This window comes from Drosophila gunungcola, chromosome 3R (assembly GCF_025200985.1).
Source record: "Drosophila gunungcola strain Sukarami chromosome 3R, Dgunungcola_SK_2, whole genome shotgun sequence".
Classification (NCBI taxonomy): domain Eukaryota; kingdom Metazoa; phylum Arthropoda; class Insecta; order Diptera; family Drosophilidae; genus Drosophila; species Drosophila gunungcola.
The window spans coordinates 9,930,770-9,953,498 of record NC_069139.1 but is presented as its reverse complement, the minus strand read 5'-3'; the positions used below and the strand labels follow the sequence as shown (position 1 = coordinate 9,953,498).

The following is a 22,729-nucleotide window of genomic DNA, read 5'->3' as shown; positions in this document are numbered from 1 at the left end:
GGGAATTGCCCTTAGAAAGATATATAAAAAAGGTCTTATTAGTTGATTCAATTCGACTTGTGTTTACCCACCAATTGGTGAAGATTAGCTGAAAGTGTTTATTAAAAGTACTATGATTAAAATTATGGATGCACTTTCCACATCTCATATATTTTAGTGCAATAATCCATTTATTTTTACATTTTGTTATATTTAAAAAGGTTTAAACGATCATTTTAATGCAGATCAATAAATATTTAAACCACAAATTGTTAAAGGTAAGCTAATTTTATATAAGGATTATACTAAAGTGCCTGCACTCTGGACCCAATCTAAAAATTACTATAAAATTTTTTCAGAATTATAACTTTATCGATTTATGAACAGGAAATGTTTACCTTAAATAATTTCGTACACAAAATGGATGAGCTAACCTTTTTCACAAAGTAGTATAAATTTGTTTAAGAATTATAACTATATGATTTATGTTTTAGAATTATAACTATATTGATTTATGAACAGCAAATGTGTACTTTAATTATTTTGTTAAAAAAAATTCCATAGTGGTATTATTACAATTGGAAATGTTTTTAGGCTATGCATTCACAGTCCGTCTTTGTCTGCTTACCCCATTTAAGATTACCGAAGACAATATACCCTCGAACTCAGTGACTGCCGGGTATTCGTTGGGGAAAACAAAAATAGAACGGAGCTGTAAGCGGGGTAAACATACAAAATCGGACAGGGATTCGAGATGGACGATGGGCGACGGGCGATGGGCGATGGGCGGTCCGAGAGGGCAAGCTGGCAGTTGGCAGTCCTGGCAGGACTGAATAGCAGTGGCTGCCTCAATTGTGGACATGCCACAGAGCTCACAAGGATGCTTACATGTAAAATCACTGAAAAATTCCGCAGCAACAGAAAACGGATGGGAAAGCCAAACGAATGAATGAACAGGGAAAACACAATTTAGCAGAAACAAACAAACAAACAAAGAACAAAATTCAGCGGGCACCAAAGGCGATGCCCGAGGCAGCAGCAGCGGCAGCGGGAGCGGGAGCGGGATACGTTTTTTTTTCATTGAGCAGACATTAAGAAAAAATAACAAAAAAGTCAACGGCAACAATTCTGTGCAGCATAATAGCAGCAACAGCATTGGCGTCAGTGGCAAGGATACTCTACGCCAACAAAAGAAACCAACAAATCCATGCAAATCGGATTTTCTGATTTGGCTGCCAGTTGCCGTTTGTGCCGCCCCCCCTCCTCTTGCCCGCAACCACGCTCACGCCCATGCCCTTCCCCATGTCCACGCCCTCTTTTTGGTGTCCCTGGCGCCAAACAAACTTACTATTTGTTGTATTCCTGCTTCTGCTCCTGCTCCTGCCCCGTTTTTTACAATCCTTTTTGCTGCATTTGACTATAGTTTCAGTGGCCCCCTCAGCTGCTATTTGCTTTGGCATTCAGCTCTGGCAACAATTGCAGCCAAGGCACAGCTCGTTAGCGCTTCTGATTCTGCTCCTGATTCTGCTCCTGATTCTGATTCTGCCAATGGTACGACTACAACTGTCCAGGTCCAGTCATCCTCTGGGGTCGCATTAGCTGCAGATCAATACGTAGGGGGCGGGCCTGTTGTTAGGCGTATTTATAAATAATATTACGTATACGAAGCGATGGCCCAATTTAAGGGGCTAACAATGAGCTGGTCGAGCAACAATGTTATGAAAAACATAGCCAGCCAACAATGGAGGGGCTTTTTCTCGAAGGAATCGAATGACTATTCAAGCAAGGCTTAGGTTCTGTTCCCCATTAATGAGCTTTGGACGAAGAGGCTTTCCCTGACGAGTAGGAATTTAAGATTGAAAATAATATTATGCATTGAGCTAAGTTTTTCGCAGCTTACTTGACAAAGCTGTCAGCTGTGATGAACAGCGGATAGACACAATTTCGCTCGTGGCCAAAACTATATATCTCATTTAAAAATCCATGTTGAGCTGTCATGACGCCGGCGGTTCGATGCACAGAGATTGATCTGGATCTGAGTCTGATTCGAAAATGGAATCAATTTCAGCAGTGCCCAGTGTGATGTCAGGATGGAAAGCGGCGGTGACAGGCAACACTCAGCCGATGGGCAGCATCCTGGACGGCTTAGGAGCGCGGGCGAGTGTCGTCACAGAGTCCATGTGACATCCTTTGGACAGGGGCTATGCCCCGGCCTCACCAGCGCCGCCGCCCTTCTTCCCCTGCATTATGAATTAAAAACGCTGCCAAGTTGCGGCATATAAATGGCCATGTCAACGGCGCTGTGGCAGCCTATTAAGTGCTTTTGCTTTTTGCCTTCATTGTTTCCATCCAGTCCGCCTTTTGAGTGGCACTTGTTACACGCACAACCAGCAGTCTGTCGAGTATTCAGTGGGTGTGAGTGTGGTTGTGGCTGTGGGTGTGGGTGTGGGTGTGGGTGGCTCTGGGTTAGCCCGTCAGTTGCAAAATGGATTTAGCACTTTTTTTATGGCAGTGGCTGTGGCAAGCAGGCTTTTGTTTCCTTTCGCTCCACGCTGTTTTGTTTTCAAATGCGGCGCGCCTAAAAGCATGCAAATGCATTACAGCGTCTTACCATATTGGCAAGCGAATTAAGCTTTGAAGAATTTAAGTTAATTTCGCAGTGGGGCTGGGCGGTGCAAATCATAATCCCGAGTTGCGGCAACATCCGTGGCGGCCACTTGAGGCACAAATGTCGAGCTCGTTTGGCAACGACACGGGCGCTTAATTACAGGCAGCTCCGCTTTGTCTCGACTTTGCCGGAGACGACTAAGGCGCATACGTGACCCACTTCCGGTGGCACAAAGCGAATGTGGATGGGGATGCCAAGGAGAAAGCCTGGTGTGAAGGCTGCCTGAGTGAGAGTTGTCATGACATTTGTTTTTTTCCCACCTCGCCTTCATTATGCACCGCTTTCTCCCAGAACAGCCAAGTTGGCCCTATTTCGCCTGCTTTTAGATCTTGGCTTATTTTTAGCATAATAAATATCGTATGCAAATATTTATGCAGCGGTGTGAGTCTAGATGTTTTTGTTTTTGTTTTAGTTTTTGTCTATGTGGTGGTGCGATGCGTCTGTGATATTTCAACCAGTGTGCCCCCCAACTAGCCCGGTCGAGGCTCCAGGCTGGCACACACGATAAATACAAGCAGCGCCGAGTGGCGTTCGTGTTGTTGCCATAATGCATTAGAAGCGGCAAAGGACTTTATGTAAACATGTCGCACACACGTAGGCCTACGGATCCGCATCAGCATTTGCCAGCGTATGGGCTTTCGGGGAAGGCACCGGCACCGGCACCGGCACCGGGACAACAAGTAGCTCATAACGTGAAAACAGCAGCCAAACGACAACAGGAAGTGGAACGGGTACGACTACGGCAACGAGAATGGCATTGAGAACAGCGCCCAGAAGTAGAACTCGCAGCAGAGCAGAACAGGAACATGGCACCGAAAAAAATTCATTCGAGAGCCAATTTTAGTGTTTCAATAATTTGTTGATAAAAGCCTTTAACACCGTAAATCAATTTTTGACTGTTGTTAAAACATATTAACAAGTCAAAGCGAAATTGATGAAGTATTAAAGGAATTGTAAAGCTTTGGCATTTTATTGAATATCATATAAAACAAAGCGGCTTTATTGTTTAATGACAAACAAAAATGGACAAAAACAACAACAGGGACCATCATCATTATAATCGATATTAAAAAAAATCAAAAAATAATCATTATTATTGATTTTTATTGATTTTGCACCGTTTGTGTTGTATCATGTTTATTAGAAAAGATAATCTATACCAATACCATTACCAAATGGTATAATTCAATTAATTATGCTGCTATTATAAGTGGATGATTTTTAATCTAAATAAATACCAAATTGTATAATTTTATTAAATATTGTGGATGATTTTTTACTAAAATAATTGTTATTTTTGGTCTCTGATTTAGTTGTATATTTATTGATATTGTATATTGGGTATTTAAGAAAAGTCACTTGTTTCTAATCCAACTGTACCAAAATAAGAAAAGTCATACACCAAAAATCGATACCGTGTGTTCTGAAACACATTTTTGTTGCTTAATAAGTGATTTTAAATCACTTTAGATTCCCGATTCTATGCAAATATTTTTCTGAGTGTCTTTAAACCAGGACCTGGCTGAACAACAGCCCCAGTAGGCAACATACTCGTGTACGGGGCCGAAAACAATGGCCGGAAATGAGGTGCACACACGCACATGTGGAAGATGCGGTGCGGTGCCTTGTTTGGGTTTTGTTTTGGCCTCTGCACACTTCCCCGGCCCAGAACACAATTCACTCGTTCGCATTCACTTTCCATTCCGGGGCAAAAGCAGACAGGGAAAGAAATTTTGGGTCGCCAGTTCTTTGCGGTAATTTCATGCCATTTGCACCTTGCAATTTGGAGCTCTCGGAATTTGTTCTTTTAATTTCGCTTTGGGGAAATTATATATATTTATTTTTAAGGTTTTATAACAGATGCAGTGAGAGATTGGCAATGCTGGCCAGGCTGAACTTTTCAATTAACTTACCAGCAATCCCCACTTTAAATTCTCCTTGGACTTTGAAACGGTAAGCAGGGTATATGTTACATAGCATATATCGCCTGAACTAAGCTACTGAAGGCCACACAATGCTGCTGGGACGCACATGTGATTTGGATCGCATTTAAAATGCCGTTATGTCTGTCTGTCAAATTTTCCATTTAAAGTTTTTCCTCGAGCTGCCAGCAGTGCTTGTGTAACCATTGCTACTCCAATCTGGCAGCCGAGTGGAGTGCTAGGAGGCAGCAGGAAAACTTTTCCATTTTCATTTCCATTCCATCATGTGGGATGGAAGGTTGGACGGATGGTTGGATGGTTAGATGGTTAGATGGAGGATGGGGGATGGTTGGACGGAGGGAACGAGGGGAACGGGTAAAACGGGTCGTCATCTCTGCCGGCTCACTTAAATGTCTACACCGTCATCGCCGAGCAACATACAAAAGGTGAGGCGGCTGCACTGGGCCATGACAACTGGTTGGAGTAAATAAAATAAACCAAGTTTGCATTTACGCAACGAGCTCTTCTTGTGCTTCTGCTCCTCGACCCTTGCAAAATACACATAGAAGTGCACTGACTGCAGTCATGGGCCCAAGCCGCGCTGCCAACGCATTTCTATCTGCATCTGAATCTGAATTTGAATATGAACCTGAATCTGAATCTGTGTTTATTCTGTAACGTCTCCGAATGTTTGTTGGCCTGTAAGGAGTCCAAAGGGGTGCTTGATGAGCATCATCATGGTCCTGTAGAGGGTAATCCAGTATTAGAAGTGGAAAAATACATTCTGAAAGGGGCTGCATAAATTATGAGCAAAACACAGAAGAGGTTACAGCCTCGGGTTTACATTTATATGGTAATATAGACTTTATTTATAGTTTTTGAAAAATTTTACAAAATAATCAAATATACATACACATACGGTTTCTAGTCACATATACATTCAATACCGAAAATGTTCTGGTGTGTAGGTTAGTATTATAATTACTTTAAAGTAGATTTGGTATTTGTTGCACTTAACAAAATCGGATAACTATAACTAAGCGGTAAATTACACATACAAGTAACGGATCGATCGCTATATTCAGGTGTATATATACTGAGTACCGACTTCATATCATCATTTAGCTAACTTATCGATGGGCTCCAGTCGCCGGACCAAAGCAACTTTTGAGTGGGAATCGTAGGAGGAGAGGGAAGTTTGGGGATTTAAATTTTAAACTTTATCTGCGGTTCTTTGAGTTTATATATTAATTGTATCGCTTGTTGCACATCCATTTACATTCACATTAACACAAATTATGTTTGCTGTAATTCACTTTTCGCTTTGTGATGCCAATCGTTTGACAGCAGTATTAATTACACATTTAGTTCTATACTATTTTTTTTTTTTTGGCTTCTCGTCCGCCATGCCCACATTTATTTAATTCTAGAAAAGCTGAATGCGTATCTTTCATATGGCTGAGTTTATTTGGGAATCATTAAGTAAAGTTAATTTCCTATACATTTATTTATATTTAGGCGTCGATTTCGTTAATCTCATTACAATATTCACTTATCGTCTAGCTCATACGTGTGACTGACTGCATCTAGGGTGCGTTTTCTGCTTGGCCTTCGGTTTCGGACTGCCAAAAGGGGTACAGGGTAGAGGGTACAGAGTACAGGGTACAGGGTGCCGGAAAACCAAACACGAAAAGTGCCATTTGTGTTGTGTTGAAGCAACAATACGAGTATCGGACCGTAAGTACATATATATCATGAGATTTCGAATGACTGTGGTGCAATATATTTACATAAAACAACCTTGGCCACACCCTCAAGTTCGGGTATCCTTTTCACTTGGGTATTAATATATTTATTACTGTTGCGATTCACTGTTCAAATCTGTTTCTTTGCTCATATTTATTTACACTTACGCTCTAATTGTAATCGAATAGCCATATGGAAGTTTCTATATGCCGTCCCTCACGTGTGTATATTCATTTACATAGCAAATCAATAGGTTTGTTGACTTATTTAATTGCATATTTGCGGTCAATTAAGCTACTTAGCTGCTACATACATACAAATTGCAAAAAGCTAGAAAAACGCTGTCTGCAGTAAGCCATTGTAATGCGTCTCGATGCTGCAAATTCTGCAAATGAGTTCGATTCTGACCTTTTCATCCCTCATCAAATTTGACTAAAATGCGTGGTGTGGCGAATGGCGTGTGGCGTGCGGCAGTGGCGTATCTGATAATTAGTTTATGCATTTATGTATTAATTAAATTAACTATCCGCATAATGCTACTACTCTCTACCCTTTGCTTACGGGCAATTTATGGCCACCAAGTACGTACTAGTTATATGTAAATGTATTTCCTCGTTCGTCGAGTGACTATTTCTTTGGTGCAGTTTATTCCTAGGTATGTAAGTATGCAATAAAATCTATGTACACTGGTTTCGAGTGCTGGAATGGTCGGCGAGTGTGAGTGTTTGGGGTGTATGTGTTGTGTATGTGTTGTGTATGTGTTGTGTATGCTTTATGGGTCCTAGTTTGAACAGTTGCATGCTCTTTTACATTGATTGTTACATGTATAATGTATGGTTCCGTTTTCCGTTTCTTGGTTAATTCGCTAAACGTTGCTTGAGTTTTGAGAAATTCGAATCGAATAATGAGAAATCGTGGTTGTAATTACGCTTATGCCTATGGTGTGCCTATGGTGTGTATCATTCCTTGGGCCACCAGTTACGACTAGAGTTTTGTGGAGGATTGTATACTCCTTTCTGCATTCTGCATTCGGCTGTCCCAGATCAAAGTCAATCGATTCGCTATACTGCTATTGGCGGTGAAATTCGTTACTCAGGTCGAAGTCGAAAGCAATTAGGCCACCAGCAGGCTCAGAGCCAGAGTGGCGGAACTCAGGGCCAGGAGGCCCAGTTTCTGTCGGTTGATGGCGCTGCTGCCGTAGAAGGTGACGCTCAGGTCCCGCATCTCGTTATCTGCAATAAAGATGGATGCGATTCGCTTTTATTAATCCGCTCAAAAGGGCCTCAAAAAGAAGTGGCATAGTATAGTATAGAAATCCATCGCATTTTGCACACGAACGAATGTATGCAATGCCATATTCATTGGGCTATGGCCTGGCCGTAAAACAAATTGGTTAGGCATGCAAGTCGACAGATTGAGATGTACTCAATGGCTATGGATATTCATGGATATGGTACATATATGGAATACACCTAGCCAGGATAGGCACGCACACACATGCACACACACACACCTGCCATCTAAACGGACTTTCAATGGCAGACATTAAAACTTATTTTCGGTCCTCTTCTATTTCGTTTTCTGTTGTTGATCGAGTTTCGAAACCGGATTGGAAATGGCACAAAAAATAGTTGGTCAACTGACCGGACAAACGCATTTAAATAAATATATTTGTGTATGGTAAATGATGGAATTCCGATTTCATGTTCTTATTATATAATATTGCTGTATTTGGTTTATTTAAGCGAGCTTAGCGCATACATTGAGCTGGTTTCAAAAAATAAATATCATGCAGATGGAAACATGCAAAGAGAGTAAGAGAGAGAGAGACATACAGAGTAAAACAGAGAGAGAAAGAAAGTTAGGAAAAGAGAGAGAGAAAGTTGGAGGGCAGACAGAGAAAGAGGTATAGCGGGACTAACCTGACAGATTCAAATAGGTTGACGGATCGACAAGTCCATCTGCAATTAGTACGTGGAGCAGTCGTTGAAAGTTAGGATACTTGAAAGTGGGGAAAGTGTGCAGTTGCCAAGTTCTACGGTGCTGCTATTAAACAAAAAGCCCCGCCCTTTTGCCTGCTAAAGATTTAAATCAAATCCATGCGGTGGTAAATAAATCATTAACGCTTAAAGTGCAATCTGCAACCAGAAGGATTTACTTTTGCGCAAACGATGGCGACTACTGAACGGCATATGCAGATGGCCAATCAAGTGGGCTGTGCCAGCCAGGCCAGTCAGTGGGTGGGTGGGCTGAGCCGATGCGCCAGCGAGGTCATTCCACGGCTCCACGACAGCCAGCTCATTTCGTTAAGGCCGCCAATTAAAATGGCAACATGCTGCATCTGTCAATAATGACAAATGAGCATTTGGCCACTGGATCCGGTCTTCAAAAGGGCGCATCTGACTATGTAAACACCAGCAAATGAAGGCATCGACCGAGCAGATCTTCCCCTGCATAAACTATATGTCGCATTCGCTAGCATATCGATTTTAATGAAATGTCGAGGCTGCCAGGGATATCGCAAGGAGTCTATGCGCTCTGTCAGAAGTTGCCAGCACACCAAACTTATAAATATTTGACTGCCTGCCAGCCAGCCCGTAGCATCGTATCCAAAGCACACACAGCAATCATCTCATGAATGGTCTTCGAGCCAACGATGGCGGACAAATTTTTAATAGACAGCCAATGCCGAGTGGCTCCTCCCCTTACTACTCCTTCTAATGCCGGACAAGCTATCAATGTAGGTTGCATGTTGTACACGTGTTTGACCAGCAACCGGGACAGCTTATCTATCGAGGCATCTGGGCTGCCAACGCCTCGAAACATGACACCTTTGGAATGTTCGCCCTAAATGCGCTCTACACTACAAAGAAATCAAATTTGTTTTCCTTTTTACTAGCTGGTCTTTAAAAAGAAGATCATAAAAATAAGTCACACCATATTTTTCATAACCCATTAAAAGCAGCAGAACCAAACTGCAGTTAGTTTTGCTCCACTTAGACATACAGCTGTGCTTAAAATAGTATTACATTTCCTAATAAAACTGAAATAAAATATGCACTTAAATTTTATCTTTCACCTTCTCCTAATCTTTAGTAGGCAAATATTAAAAAATATATAAAAATAATTTCATAATAAATTCAAATCTTATATCCAACTTTTTGTCTCATTTCGGAACTCATGTCTCTATTCATTAGGCCATTTAGTCGATGGCCGGCGTTTGCTAAGGCGACTAAGAAAAATGGCCTGCCGGCGGCGATCAAATGCATTGCACACTCACACTCCCTCGGACATTACCATATAAATTCCCTAACTGTCAACATAAAATAAAAGCAAATTGTCAATTGCGGAGCCAGCAAACGCCGGCAATTTTGTAATGAAAACAGACGCGGCCACAGACCCATGATGGCGCAGAAGATGGAGGTAGCAGGATGCAGGATGCAGGATGTAGGATGGAGGATACAGGATACAGGACGCAGGAGCAGCTGGACTCGTGACCATGTGGCCGACTGGCTAATGTGGCCCAGCCATCGGTACGGCGACTTTTATTGCTTGCGGTTGGCGGCACAAAACCGTAACGTCACTTGTGATTTCTCGTTTGCGCAGCTAAATAAGCGCGCGCCCGCCATCGATGTCGCCGCAATGGCGAGGGTCCGGCTTTCGGCACCTGTCCGAACTCGGACTCCTCCACGTCCTCCACATCCTGCACATCCTCCATATCCCCCATATCCTCCACGCGCTTTTCACGTAATAGCATTGCGGTGCGGCAACAAATACAAATGGCCGAATGCAATCGTCATGGTCGCACACGGATTTGTTGGGATGCTGCTATTACACAGGAAACAAAAGGCATTCAAATACCATGTCATAATCATTTTTTATATTTATAATAATCGGAAATCGAGATAATTTCTACTTTTATATTTCAATTGTTACAGAATAAAAAATCTGCATCTTCACTGTTAAGTGTTACATTTTTGGTTTCTTTTAAATATCTTTTGTTGCTTAAAAAGGTAGAAAATAAAGATATATCGTTCTGATAGAAATTCAATTGAGATTTTTCTTGTCAGCTCCAAACTGTTATGCCAAATCTGACTATTAGATCAAAATATCATACAACACTAAAATAAAACTTAAAACTTATCTGCTTAAAATGTCACTGATGTCCAAAAACTGTTAATATTTTTTATCTTGATTTACATATTTTTTAGATTCAAAGTTTAGAAAATAGAATTGAGATTTGAGCATAATTTACAAACTGGTAAACAGAATCCTTTAATTGAACAACAATTTATAGAAATGCTTCTTTCTGTGTAAGGATGTTGCCGCTGTGATGTCCTGTTACCGATGCTCGTAAGTACTACACAGCAGGCAAATCCGATTTTTCGCACAGTTGACACATGACGGTTTTGGCATTGGCTCCGGGTTGCTAGTGCTGTTAGTTTATTAGAGATTCGCAAAAAGCAGCGGCTGCCTCACCGCGGATTTTCAAGTTTCGCAGGCCATCCGAATTTCAACAATGCACCACCTGCACTTGCACTAGTGACTCGTTTGTTGCCGGATGACCGCACGGATTTGGCTCTCCATTATATCTGGTTTGCTGTTTGTTGTTTTTCTCCCGCCCGAACTGGGATCGCGGCCCTTAAAGCCCGGATTAAAGCTTAGCTCCGGCGGAATACTTGTGCCGCAGTATAGTATAGCATGGTATAATGCAGTTTCGCATTCCTTTGTATGCGACTGCGAGCAGCGGCACTCAGCACTTGTGGCCAGGAACTTCAGCAACAGTGTGTCTCAGTGTCCTTCTGGCTGCTCCACAAGCTCCACAAGCTCCATGCACCATGGTGTTGGGCTGGCATTGTGGGACCTGCACTTTACATAAACATAACATTCACGTGGAGAATTCGCATTACACATCTGGCAACTGAGGGCGCAACGGCGCGGTGCTATTTTTGCCGTTGCCCGTGTGCTTGTTATGCTGCCACTACAAAACTTGTGCCGGGTCTTCCCTCATTTTCTTGCAGCGTTTTTTCCATTTTTTCGCCATTCTCGTTCTCGTATATGCCTTGGCAAACTTTGCAACTTACATGCAGGCACACAAACGTGAAGGGGGTGGCAAAGCAAAGTAGAGGATCGCAAAAAGCGATGACGCTGCTGCCTGGGCCTCGACTAAAGTATTCCCAGCGGCAACACAAAAGCTTCAAACGCACAGGGAATGGGGGTTTGGGGTGGCAGGTTGGCAGGATGGGATACCCGATGGCCGTCGTCGACTAGGACGAGTAAATTGAAAGTTTTGAGCAGACGCTCAGTGCCAGGAGCGGCGACGTCGCCCCAACGCATTCCAAAGGACATGCAGTAAGGGTCCACTTTGTCATCGTTTGAATGCCTTGCCTTGTTGCCGCTGTTGCTCTTGTTATTGTTATTGCTATTGCTGTTATTGCCACTGCTGCTGCTGCTGCTGCAGCTCCTCAGTTGGCAGTTTCAGCAAGTTTTACGCAACTTTCAACGAGTCTTTCATTTTCTGATATTTCTTAGTGGCAAACGTCCGCCCCGAAAACGCACACAAACATTCGCACACCATCGCAGACTGAACACTCGTTGCCTTACTTTATGTTGTAATTTTATTTAACTTCTTTTTTGCTTTATGTCGAGTATTTTTTCGCGTGCACAAAATGCATTATTTTTTATGTCTCTATGCGCTGGCTATGTGACGTCTGACCCCTGATCCCCCAACACTGAGCCCGCGTGCTCTGGCATCGTTACTATAACTGAATTCCATGATGTAAATAGCTGCATACCTGGTCTATTCCAACCACCGCCACCCACACCTCTCCAAGTCACATCCACGCATCGGGTCTATGACAATGGCAGCACAAACAAAAAACAATGCCAACAAGGATAACATCAGCGGCACATTGCGACGCGGTGGCAGACGAGGACTCGTAAAAATTAAATGCTCTAAGAGACCATTCGCAATGTGGATAATATGGCCAAGGAAAATCGAAGTTGATATGCCCTTTGGGAGTCCTTAAGCTGACCCATAATGCCATGAATAAATTGTCTTTCCAAGTTTTAGTCAAATGGGTTTGCCGCGGAAGCTCTGTTCGTTTTATAAACTGAAGGTCTAAAAATGTGAGTTATGGACTACTAAAAAAAGAATATATAACTTTGCTAGGATTTCCTTTAACTCTGAGTATACAACTTTAAGCACTTATAATCAAATATGTTGTCTTTAAAATTCATTATAATAATAACCATAAGACATTCAGTATGTATTTTGTTTTCTTCTAACAAGGGGGGTTTTGTTTACTATGTTTTATACTTTCTTACAACCAACTTAAATTTGCAAATATATATTCAAATTCTAAAAGTATGTGGGAGTTATTTTGAAAGACGAAGTTAATAGTTTTAGTGCATACTTGTGGAACGCTTTTGAAGTGATTAAACATCTAGTGATTTCATTTTAATTTAATTTTTTAAATTTAACTAGATAAACTTATTTCAGGAAAACCGTTGCTAACTTAAGTTTGTTGAGCTCCTCAATGGCTTTGCCTTGGGGTAAGGGTATTATTGTTTTGCAAACGTCATTTGTAGCTTGAGTGTATCTACCTGTGGAGGGCCGTCATATTGCGGATGCCGGGATCTTAAATGCGTGGCGAATGGAGTCGTAATGTGAGCTGCAGACGACCCCTCAATTGGCATTTTCTTTCTTTTAGTGGCCAGGCGAAAGCCAGGAGTCGTAGTCCTTGCACCACTTCCACAACACGTATACGTACTGTGTACTGTGGTACAGGTAAATGAACTTGTGATATTTCTGTGACTGTCTGACTATGTGTGTGTGTGTCTAGGACGATTGTCGTCCTTTAGTGTTACGGTTATTGTGCGAGGGTTGTAGCTATGACACTACGGGCTCATTAGTTGCCGCTTTGCTCGATTGCACCTTGTTGGTGGTGGTGTTGCTGCGGCGGTTATTATTGCATCGCATGCTCGGTCACTAATTGCGTAAATTGTTTACGTTTCGAAAATATAATGAAGTCATTTCCATTAGCACAAAGCGCCACCATAACTTGCCGTCAACGAAGTTTCAATACGATGGGTATGAAAATAGTATGAAATGGAAGGGGGGGTGGTAGGTTTCTCGCATTTCAATGGCGCGTAATGAAGTTGGGTGCCAGGACTTTGTGTACAGCATCTTATGCGGATACGTGCCGCCAGGCGACATCGATACCTTTTCCGGCATCGAAAGGCGCCCTTTTGTGTGCGGCATTCACGTTTTGCTTTATTAAATTTTCGCCGGTTCGCTTTGTCCGCGTTACCAATGCAATGCGATTTCGAGTACGGCTACGAATACGAATACGAATACGAATACGGGTATGGGAATGGGTATGGGTATGGGTATACGAGTATCTCACTCACCATGTGCGTGTTTATTGCATACTTCTTTTGTTATTGTTCTTATTGCTGTTGCCACTGCATATTTATGCGTTTGTTTGCCCGGGGAACGCAGAAGGCGGCAGCAGAAGACCCATCAGCGTAACTGCAACAGCCGCAGTGGCACTGAACCGTGCACTATTTGCATTTGCATGCATTTCGCATGGCAGCCATGGTTGCGATGGCTGCGATGGCAGCCAAAAGATGGCAAGACAGCGGATCTGGAGCCGGCGCCTCCAAATGTGCGTCATTTGCATGGAAAATCGCTTCCCTGCTCGCGCCACATTTCACGCTGGCAGACCTCCGTTTTCTCCCTCGAATTCCGTATGCAACGCAACAATAGTTTTGCATATAAATGGATTTCGAGTGTGCATTTAGAACTACCCACCTGGCTGGTCTGGATGGTCTGGATGGTCTGAATGGTCTGGTCGGGAAGAAATCGCAATCGTCGTGATGCATCTTTGTTTATTTATTGCCACGGCGTTGGAGACTTTCAAGGAACTTTGCAGGACTACGTGGCTCGTCTTGCGACCGCCGACCGCCGACACCGCCAACATCCAATTAGTGATGGCTTGTCCTCTTATTTACTTTTCACCCTCATTATGCAGAGTCAAGACTGCCATCAATTAGTTATGCACACACATGGAGATTCCCTTAACCGCGAATTTGTCAGCTGTCAGTCAAAGTATCTGTCAACGCGGCGTATACTTAATGCAGGCTTAGGGGGAGTTCGTTTATGCTGCGGGGTCAGCACAAATCTGAGCAATAGTACTTAATAATCTTCCAGTTTATTTTTATAAACTATTAAAATCGTTTTAAAATGTTTCCTTTTTTATAATTCCAGTTCGTATGATGAGTTATCCCCTACGCTACCTTATTGAATTCCCTGAAGTATGCAGCTTTATTTCGAGTCAGTCAAGTATATAATGATTTTCTTCGAATTATTAAAGGGATCCGTTTAAGAGCCTTTTTAAGCCGCTTAACTTTTAATCATAGTTCCTCTTAACTATTTTATGATATGCAGGCATTGCGTTGATGATCCTAACATGTGATTAATATAAACTAAATGGAGAATGGCTGATCTCTACTTTAAGTACTCGTTTAACTGCAGTTTCCACCTGTGTGTGCTCCAAAGAGTGTGAGATAAGATACATGCTGTGCATGTGCAAGGTGGTCTGAAAGTGTGAGTGTAAAATGATTGCTAAAATTCCAGCAACGAAAACAAACGAGAAAGCGACGTGTTCACTTCACGCTTCACTGGCCCGCTTCAGCAATAAATTTAACTGCATTAAGTTATGACAGCTTGAACATATTTCTCCTCTGGCTGCGATACAAAGCTATTCGGGAACTTTTTGCTATTTTTATGGCTTGCCTTTGTGTTTGCGTGCTGCAGCTTCATTGTGATTTTTGTGGATTATCGGCGAAAGCAGCGCATAATATGAAATTATTATGCATGCAGCCAGAGCAACAGAAAGAATACAAGCAAATGGGATTCAATTGACCCACGGCAAGCCGAGGTTGTAATACCCTAAAAGATTACACATTTTTGCAAATCAATTGAAACACAATTTTTTTTCTTTAATTTTCTGTTAGGGTATTCGCATGTATGCCTTATGCAAAAATACGGGTTTTTGTGTTTGTCGACGCTGTAAAAAGGGATATTGCAGTTGGTACTCACCATTTGATGATGTGGAGAAAACAAAACTGTTGGTCAAATCGCTCCATCCGTAACGATTCCTGCAATGGATAGCCGTGTGCTGTATTAATTAAGCAGCTCAGGAACATTGTCGGTATTAATATGCAAATCGCTGCTAATGATGACAGCTCCCCCGCTTTGCGGCTATAAATAATATCTCGAGTGCTAGCGCACAGTGAACCGATTAAGATATTTTTTTTGTAAGTTTATTACTCTTTCCTAAAGAATTTCATTAAGTTACTCTAAGAAGAATCGGATTAGTTCCAAATATAACAAAAGTGTTAGCATGTTGCTAAGCCTTCAAAATATTCAAGCAAATCTTAATTTTAAGTAAACTAATACAAAAATAGAGTTGTACAAATTTATACCTGACTTTAGAACTAAATATTTTATGTTTCACATTTTACTTAAATATTAAATCATAATGTTTGATAGAATTCATATAAAAATTAAATTTCAAGATTCAAAATGGTATTTTTTTATATAAATGCATTTTATTAAAGTCAAGTAGGTTTTAAATTTTCAGATTTTCAAATCAATTCCCAAAATCTTGAAATTTAAAATAACTTAAAACTGCAATGGATTAAACTCAAAGAGAATAATATTTAAATTGAGTACAATATATTTGGATTACCATTTTATGTTTGAGGCCTTGAATATATTTTAAAATACTTAATTGAAAGAACTACGGATTTTGTTAGCCTATATTTGCTTTACTTATAAAGATAAGTATTATAGTCCTTATTAAATTTATTTATTATAATAAAGGCTTCATTCTAACGCTACAATTCTTAAAACTTATAAATTATTGCCCTAGTCACAGAGTATATTAATCCTTTTCTGCTGCTTCCTGCACTACTGTGTGGAAACACCCAATAAAACCCGACGTTAACTTTGGCCCTAATTATTCGGCTCTGCAGTGACTCACCTGGACTGCACGGTGGCCTCGTAGTGCTGATCGGGATCCAGGCCACGGACCATGTAGCTCATGCCCTGGACATAGTGGTGCGAGACGGGCACCGCCGGCAGGACGACGTTGCGCCAGTCGCTGTGGCCCCAGTGCATCACGTTGCCGTAGCCGGAGTAGCTGCCACTGCCAGGCTGTCCGGAGAACCCGTTCATGTTGCTGCCAATCCGATGCGCATGTAGCCCCGAGCCAGAGCCGTACATCTGGGACGAGGAGGAGATGGAGGACGAGGAGGACTGCGACGAGGAGGAGAGGGAGGATGGCGAGTCAATGGCATTGCCAACGACCTCGTGTCCTTGCGGCAGCTTGCGGAAGGACAGCTTGTACTCCTCGATGGGCGAGTGCGAGTCGACGGCCCAGGAGATGTTGTATCTGCAATAGGGGGAAAGGGGAGGTTAGACAGTAACTGGCTGGGTTATGACAAAGTTTTTCGCGTGCAACAGTTGGCCGGGGATTTATTCCGAGGCGCTTGCAATCAATATGTAATTGTTAAGTTCTCCATTGAGAGCAGCGAGAATAGCTTTGGCTGGGCATGGACGCGAAGCTGGGGGAGTGACAACAACAACGTAATCAATGGCTGACGACAATGGCCGGGCTAAGATACTGCGTATGAGCCAGCTTGCAGCTCGCAGCTCGCAGCTAGCAGCTTTGTTGTCCATGCTTGCTGTTGCTGTTGCTGTTGCTGCAGTCTTAACATAATGCCCGCCCACTCCATTGTTATTGGCTCCCTGTTTGCCCAGCTGCCCTTCTTCGTTCGCTTGCTGCGTTTCAGAAACTGCTTTCGCACAATGCGTCCATTCAACCGAAAAGCCAACAGTCCTGGCACATTCTCAGCTCAAGTGTAAATGAAGTTATATGACCGACCCCTGACTTCAGCTGGGAGCATTGTGCCGTGATTAGGGACACAAAGAACAAGGGAAAGGGGTTGGGTAAACTGCATTTTTGGTCATTGCCCCCTGCTTGGATTAAAGGTATTTTCTCACCCCTTAAGTTTAGCCATGCTTTAAAGCCGGAGCAGCTCATTAGTCGCCGGAGCTGATGGACAAAGTTATTTATGGCCACACTCCAGTGGAGATGCTCAAGTAAACAACTAATTAAGGGCCCAACTTCCCCATTCGCTATTCGCTATTCGCATTTCTCCATTCGCCATTTGGCAATACAAAGGCGCAAGTTCATTGCTTTGCGATAAGACCGGCACACAATTTGAATGTTAATCAGCATGGGGCTGGATATGGATGCCAGCGAGAGCCTGGCTTCCTGTTTTGTTCCATTATTTGTTTTGCTATCGATGTATTCTGTATGATTATTGGGCCATGCGAACTAATAACTTCAAGTCCTGGGCACAATAAAAACATAAAACGCCAATCAGGAAACTTTTCGCATATAGCATATAGCATAAAACTAACGCAAGCAATAAAAATGATTATTAACAATTGAATAGCCGGCGACTGGCGCCAGACGGCTTGTTGAAAGGGGACCGCTTTTGCGTACTTTGTGTGCTCGGTCGGGGCTTTTTGGTAGCTTAATTGCCGGCATCAGTTTCCGGCAGCGAATCAGACCAAATGAAACGAAATGAAATCAGCGCAAAAGTTGACATGGCCAAAATGTTCGCTTAGTTGCCTTTTTGCAAAGTTGCGTTAACGGGGCGTATGCGAATTATGATGGCCATGGCATCTGACTGTCTGCACAGTTTTCGAACATTTTTTTTAGCAGATTATTGGTCTCGATGCGAGTTGAATTATTGAAAGGTGTTTTGCCTGTCACTCCTCTGCCGAAAAGTCAGTGTAAAGCTATCTAGCTGTCGCGGCTCTCGTTTTCTCTATTTCCACTGCCATTTTCTACGAGTGTGACGTGAGATGTGCGCTTGTTTGTCGCTTGGCTGGCTACCCACTCCTTTTGGCCCCTTTTTCATCACTAACCGCCTTTTGTCTGCCCACTTATGAGACGGGCGTGTGAGTGTGTGTGTGCGTGTGTTTGATGACAGCTAATCCAATTAAAAGTTTCATTCGTTACGTTACGTATACGCACTGGCGGCCCAGAGGGGTCTCCGTCCGTCAGCCGGTTGCCATGTCAGTCAACGGAATTAATGTAATAAAGTTACCCCGAGTACATCATCTCTGGATGGTGTCCAATGTCCAATCAGGCCAGTAAACCTGACATTTGTTACGGATTTTGCATTTTATGCTCAATTACAAAGTCGTGGACGGCCCCTGCCTTTCGTTTCGTAATTAGGCAACCCAATCAAGCATTGTCTAACTCGGCACGTGGCCTGAACTCATCCAACTCTTACCTGTCCTTGTACTGACTGATTGGCGGTGAATTAAAAACGGCAACGTTCGGTTTTCCGCTCAACTGCAGGGTCTTGCGTGCCTTGCCGAGCTGATTCTCGGCCACACAGGAGTAGTTGCCAAAGTCCTGCGGATGCACTTTGCGTATAATCAGCGTGTGCCGCGATCCCCGCGTCTCCATGATGTGCCGCTCCGTGGTATCCAATTGCATGGTGTCTTTGAACCAAATTACCTGTAAATAATTGAAAACTTGGTCAATCGAGGCGAGCACGAGTTGCCTGGTGAACTAGTTAACTGGCGAACTGCCGAACTGGCGAACTGGCGAACTGGCGAACTGGCAAGTGTGTCCAAGTGGAGTGTGCGTGATTGCGTTTGTGTGTAGGTACCTGAGAATCTGGGGTTCAGTCTGAGGTGGGTAATGCGGTTGCTTGAGGTCTGAGATGGGGTCGAGATGGGTTCGAGCTGGGGCAAAAGTTAAGACGATTTGCGGCCAGTACTTCCACTGCCACTTCGTGCGGCTGTCACTTGAGCGTCAATTAAGCGTAATTTCTGTTGAAATTGAAAACCAGATCGACGTGCCCCTCCCACGCTTATTGATTTTCCATCAGATTTCTTTTGCGCCTCAGCAGTTGGGCAACGAACGTCTCGCTGGAAATTCATCTTCAATTTCGCATTGTTTGTCTCTATTTGTTTGCTACATATTTTCCAGCCGGCATCGACAACATGTTTTGTGAGTCAAGTGAGCCCGAATCTCGTGCAAACATATCCCTATCTCCCCCAAAAAAAAAGGATCCGTGAGAGCTCCCAACTATATGGATATACGGACGGACAGACGGACGGATAGATGTGCGTGTTTTGTAAATGAATTGGGCGCGAGAGTCGCTGCAGCGCCGTGCTGTCGCCGCGCTGACAGCTCGCAGACAGGATACGCCGGGATACGTCAGGATACAGCAGGGCCGTAGTCGGCAGATAAGCAAGGACAGAACGCACGAATTAACAGGGGATACGGGTACGGATACAGCAGAAGCAGAAGCAGAACAGAAGCAAAGGCAGCAGCAGGTGCCCGCTGGCATGCCGCACATACCAAAATCCAATCTCCTGCTCCCCCCAAAAGGCACAAATATTAAAACAAATAGACGAAAAAAATTATAACGACACTGGCAATTCTATTTTCAAGTCTGGTATTTATTTGCTCCTATTTGGCTAGATTAGTTAACGCCGACGGTGCTTGGCGGCATATTCCATTAAAATGGCTGTCAGCAGTGCATATGTGTTGTCATATTTTCCACTCACACCAGCACGTTTTTAGACATTTTCCCTGTGTGTGTACGTGTGTACGTGTGCATTTACAGCTATGCCGTCGTGCCATAAATGTTTTTTTTTTTTGCCCATGCCGTTATTCGTACGAATTGTTGATGTTTGCGTTTTCCATGCCTTTTGTTTCTAGCAGGCTGTGGCTTTTGGTTTAACGCTTTTCCCTTAATTTAAGCTCTAGTTAGGGGCTGGCTCTTCCCTTTCCCACGATCGCTATCATCATCGGCCAAACACACAAAAAAAACACAAACAAAATCATTCTGGCGCCATTCCTTTAACCGTGCGTAACGAGGCGTAAGTGTTGACGTTGCAGAAAAATAGCCAGAAATTATTTTATTTAATATTTCTCTCCGACGGCTGGCCGAAGATGGCTAACCGAATTAATTGCTCCACAACCTGGATGGGGCAAGCAATGGCAATTGATTGGCCGCCCTGTGTGCACTTCATTAATAAATCCACGCAAATGTAACGCCAATCAATCTTTTGCACTTGCGCTTAATTTTCAAATGCGGAACGTGAACACAAGCGAAAGGAAACGAATCGCATCGAGCAAATCGATTCGAAACAAGAAACTTGACTAACTTTGAAGCTGTTGCCCAAATAAAACAAAGCGAAATGAGACGAAGAAGCGGTAAGAAATTAGCATTGATGAGCAGCAAGGCGAGAAATACCAATCAACACTAATCAGCCAAAAGGAAAGAAGAAAGAAAAGAGTATGCGTGCTACTGCCACTGCCACTGCCAACTGGCTTTCTACTTTCCCTGCTCCACAATCCTGGCTTTTAGATCCTCCTTTTTGCCTTCCGTTCTGACTGGCAATCTATTATGCAATACCTTTCCTCGCTGGCACAGCGGAAATTGCCAAAGGAAGAGTGTTGTTAGATGGGTGGCAGCTGCGAGTGAAAACGCGCCAAAGGAGAAGCGAGAGCCAAACAAATAATTGCAAGAGGCATGTGGGAATTACGCATACGCCGCGTTGGCACGCCACCACGCACTCACGAGAGTTGCGTGTGGAACAGGAATCGGCTGCCACTGGTGTCGCTGTTAATGGCCACAGTTTGACTTAAGTTGCTGCCTACACCACTACACTACTACCAATTGGTCAGGGCCCAGCTGCTCCCCAAAGTTGCCGCCCTGGGAAAAGCTAATAGAAATTAGATAATGACAATAAATAACTTTGCCGTAATTAATTATAGCGGTTTAACAGCAGTTTAGAGTGCTGGCCTACTGTGTCATTAAGTCTATAATCGGGCAATCACTTCAAACTTCTCTCGTACTTACTATATATATGATCGTACATATTTCACACAATTAACACTAAGGAAAGCCCTGAAAGTTGGGATTTTCAAGTTTGTTTGCCCAATGGAAAGGGCAAGGGTGTTTTAAAACATTCCAAATAACTTGAGCTGTGCTGTTGTTTGTTTAAATTTGAACATGCATGGCATTATTGTTTAATATTTAAATGGATTTTATTGTAACTAAGAACCCTTTAATCTTAAACGAACTTTTACAGAATGGTAAAAATTTTTTGTATTTTTGCAAACATCTGAAAATGGTTACAAATGTAAATATATGGATCGTTAAATATCAGGGAAGAGTTATTTAAAAACATGGAAAAAATTCTTAAAGCCTTTTGTTAATTGTATTGTAGCTTTTGGTGATACTTAAGGAGATCTTTGTTGACGCAATGACCCAATTTAAATGTATATATCAAGTGGTTTTTGTGACGCTGTCGGCAAGCAATTTTCAGAGCGACGCATTCTCCAATTATCTCGCAATTTTGTGCCATCTAAACATCTCATTTGGGATCGGTCCAATAGGCCAACTTGCAGCCCTTCACCCGGAACAAAAACTCATTAGGTGGGCTGCGTTCATGGCAGTGTGTGTAAAAGTGAAGAAAATTACCAATTTGGAAATTAATTTGCAAAATAATTAAAAGCCATAGTAGCAGCATGGCTGCCATATTTTCCTCTCTTTCTCGCGCGCTGATGGGCGATGAAAGCTCATCAACGAGAGTCCATGTTTAGGAGTGCTGGTGGTGTGGAGGTGGGCGTGCAAGTGGGTGGTGGGCGATGGGGGTGGGCGAGTAAGTGGGTGGTGTGTGGGCGTATTAGGGAACAGCGGCTGACCAAACGGATGCCCATTAATGCTGTTAGCTGCTGACGTTGATGGCCCTGTCAAATGCTGCTGCATGTTTAATGCGTGCGACATCGATGACGGCGACAACATCGTTGACAATACTGCCGCCCGATGACGTTGATAATGATGTTGTCTCATTGCCGTCGCTCATGTTAATGACAATTGCTCTAATGACTTTGTTGCTGACTGTCCTTGCGGGTGGGTGGTTTGGATGGCTCAGTTCAGGGGACAAGTGAAACGGGCAGAGCTTAGTGCTTGTTTATGATATTCATTATGCAACAAATCGACAATATCAATGGATTATGATTATGCCAGACTTGTGCTTGCGGTGCAATGCGTAATTAATATGTAAATATGCACCTAAGTGCCAGTGCATAGGCGGCAGACTGGGAGAATCTGAGTGTCTGTATGTGTGTGTGGAGTACCTTTTAATGCACGCTAAATAATTAATATGCTGCCCCCCTCGAGTGACATAGTTTTGCGGTTTTTCCGCTGCACAATGCCTGCTCCAACATTGACAAGACATAATTAAAATTGCAGGCTGCACCAGGAAAATATGAACAATGATGCGTGGCAGCCACAG

At 43.0% G+C, this 22,729-nt stretch overlaps 1 protein-coding gene across 3 annotated transcripts in view; it reads right to left on the bottom strand.

The window, feature by feature from the left end:
* Positions 1 to 5,408: 5,408 nt before the first annotated feature.
* LOC128252038 (obscurin) overlaps positions 5,409 to 22,729 on the bottom strand; it is a 123,577-nt gene continuing 106,256 nt past the window's right edge. For 2 of the 3 annotated variants that reach the window (XM_052979420.1, XM_052979421.1), the window contains 5 exons: positions 18,697 to 18,926; positions 16,368 to 16,778; positions 15,422 to 15,480; positions 8,238 to 8,276; positions 5,409 to 7,547 (listed from right to left, as the gene is read on the bottom strand). In XM_052979420.1, the coding sequence (XP_052835380.1) occupies positions 7,429 to 7,547; positions 8,238 to 8,276; positions 15,422 to 15,480; positions 16,368 to 16,778; positions 18,697 to 18,926 (858 nt within the window). In that variant the 3' untranslated portion in view covers positions 5,409 to 7,428. The remainder of the gene's footprint in view (positions 7,548 to 8,237; positions 8,277 to 15,421; positions 15,481 to 16,367; positions 16,779 to 18,696; positions 18,927 to 22,729) is intronic. The other variant, XM_052979422.1, reaches the window with a different exon arrangement.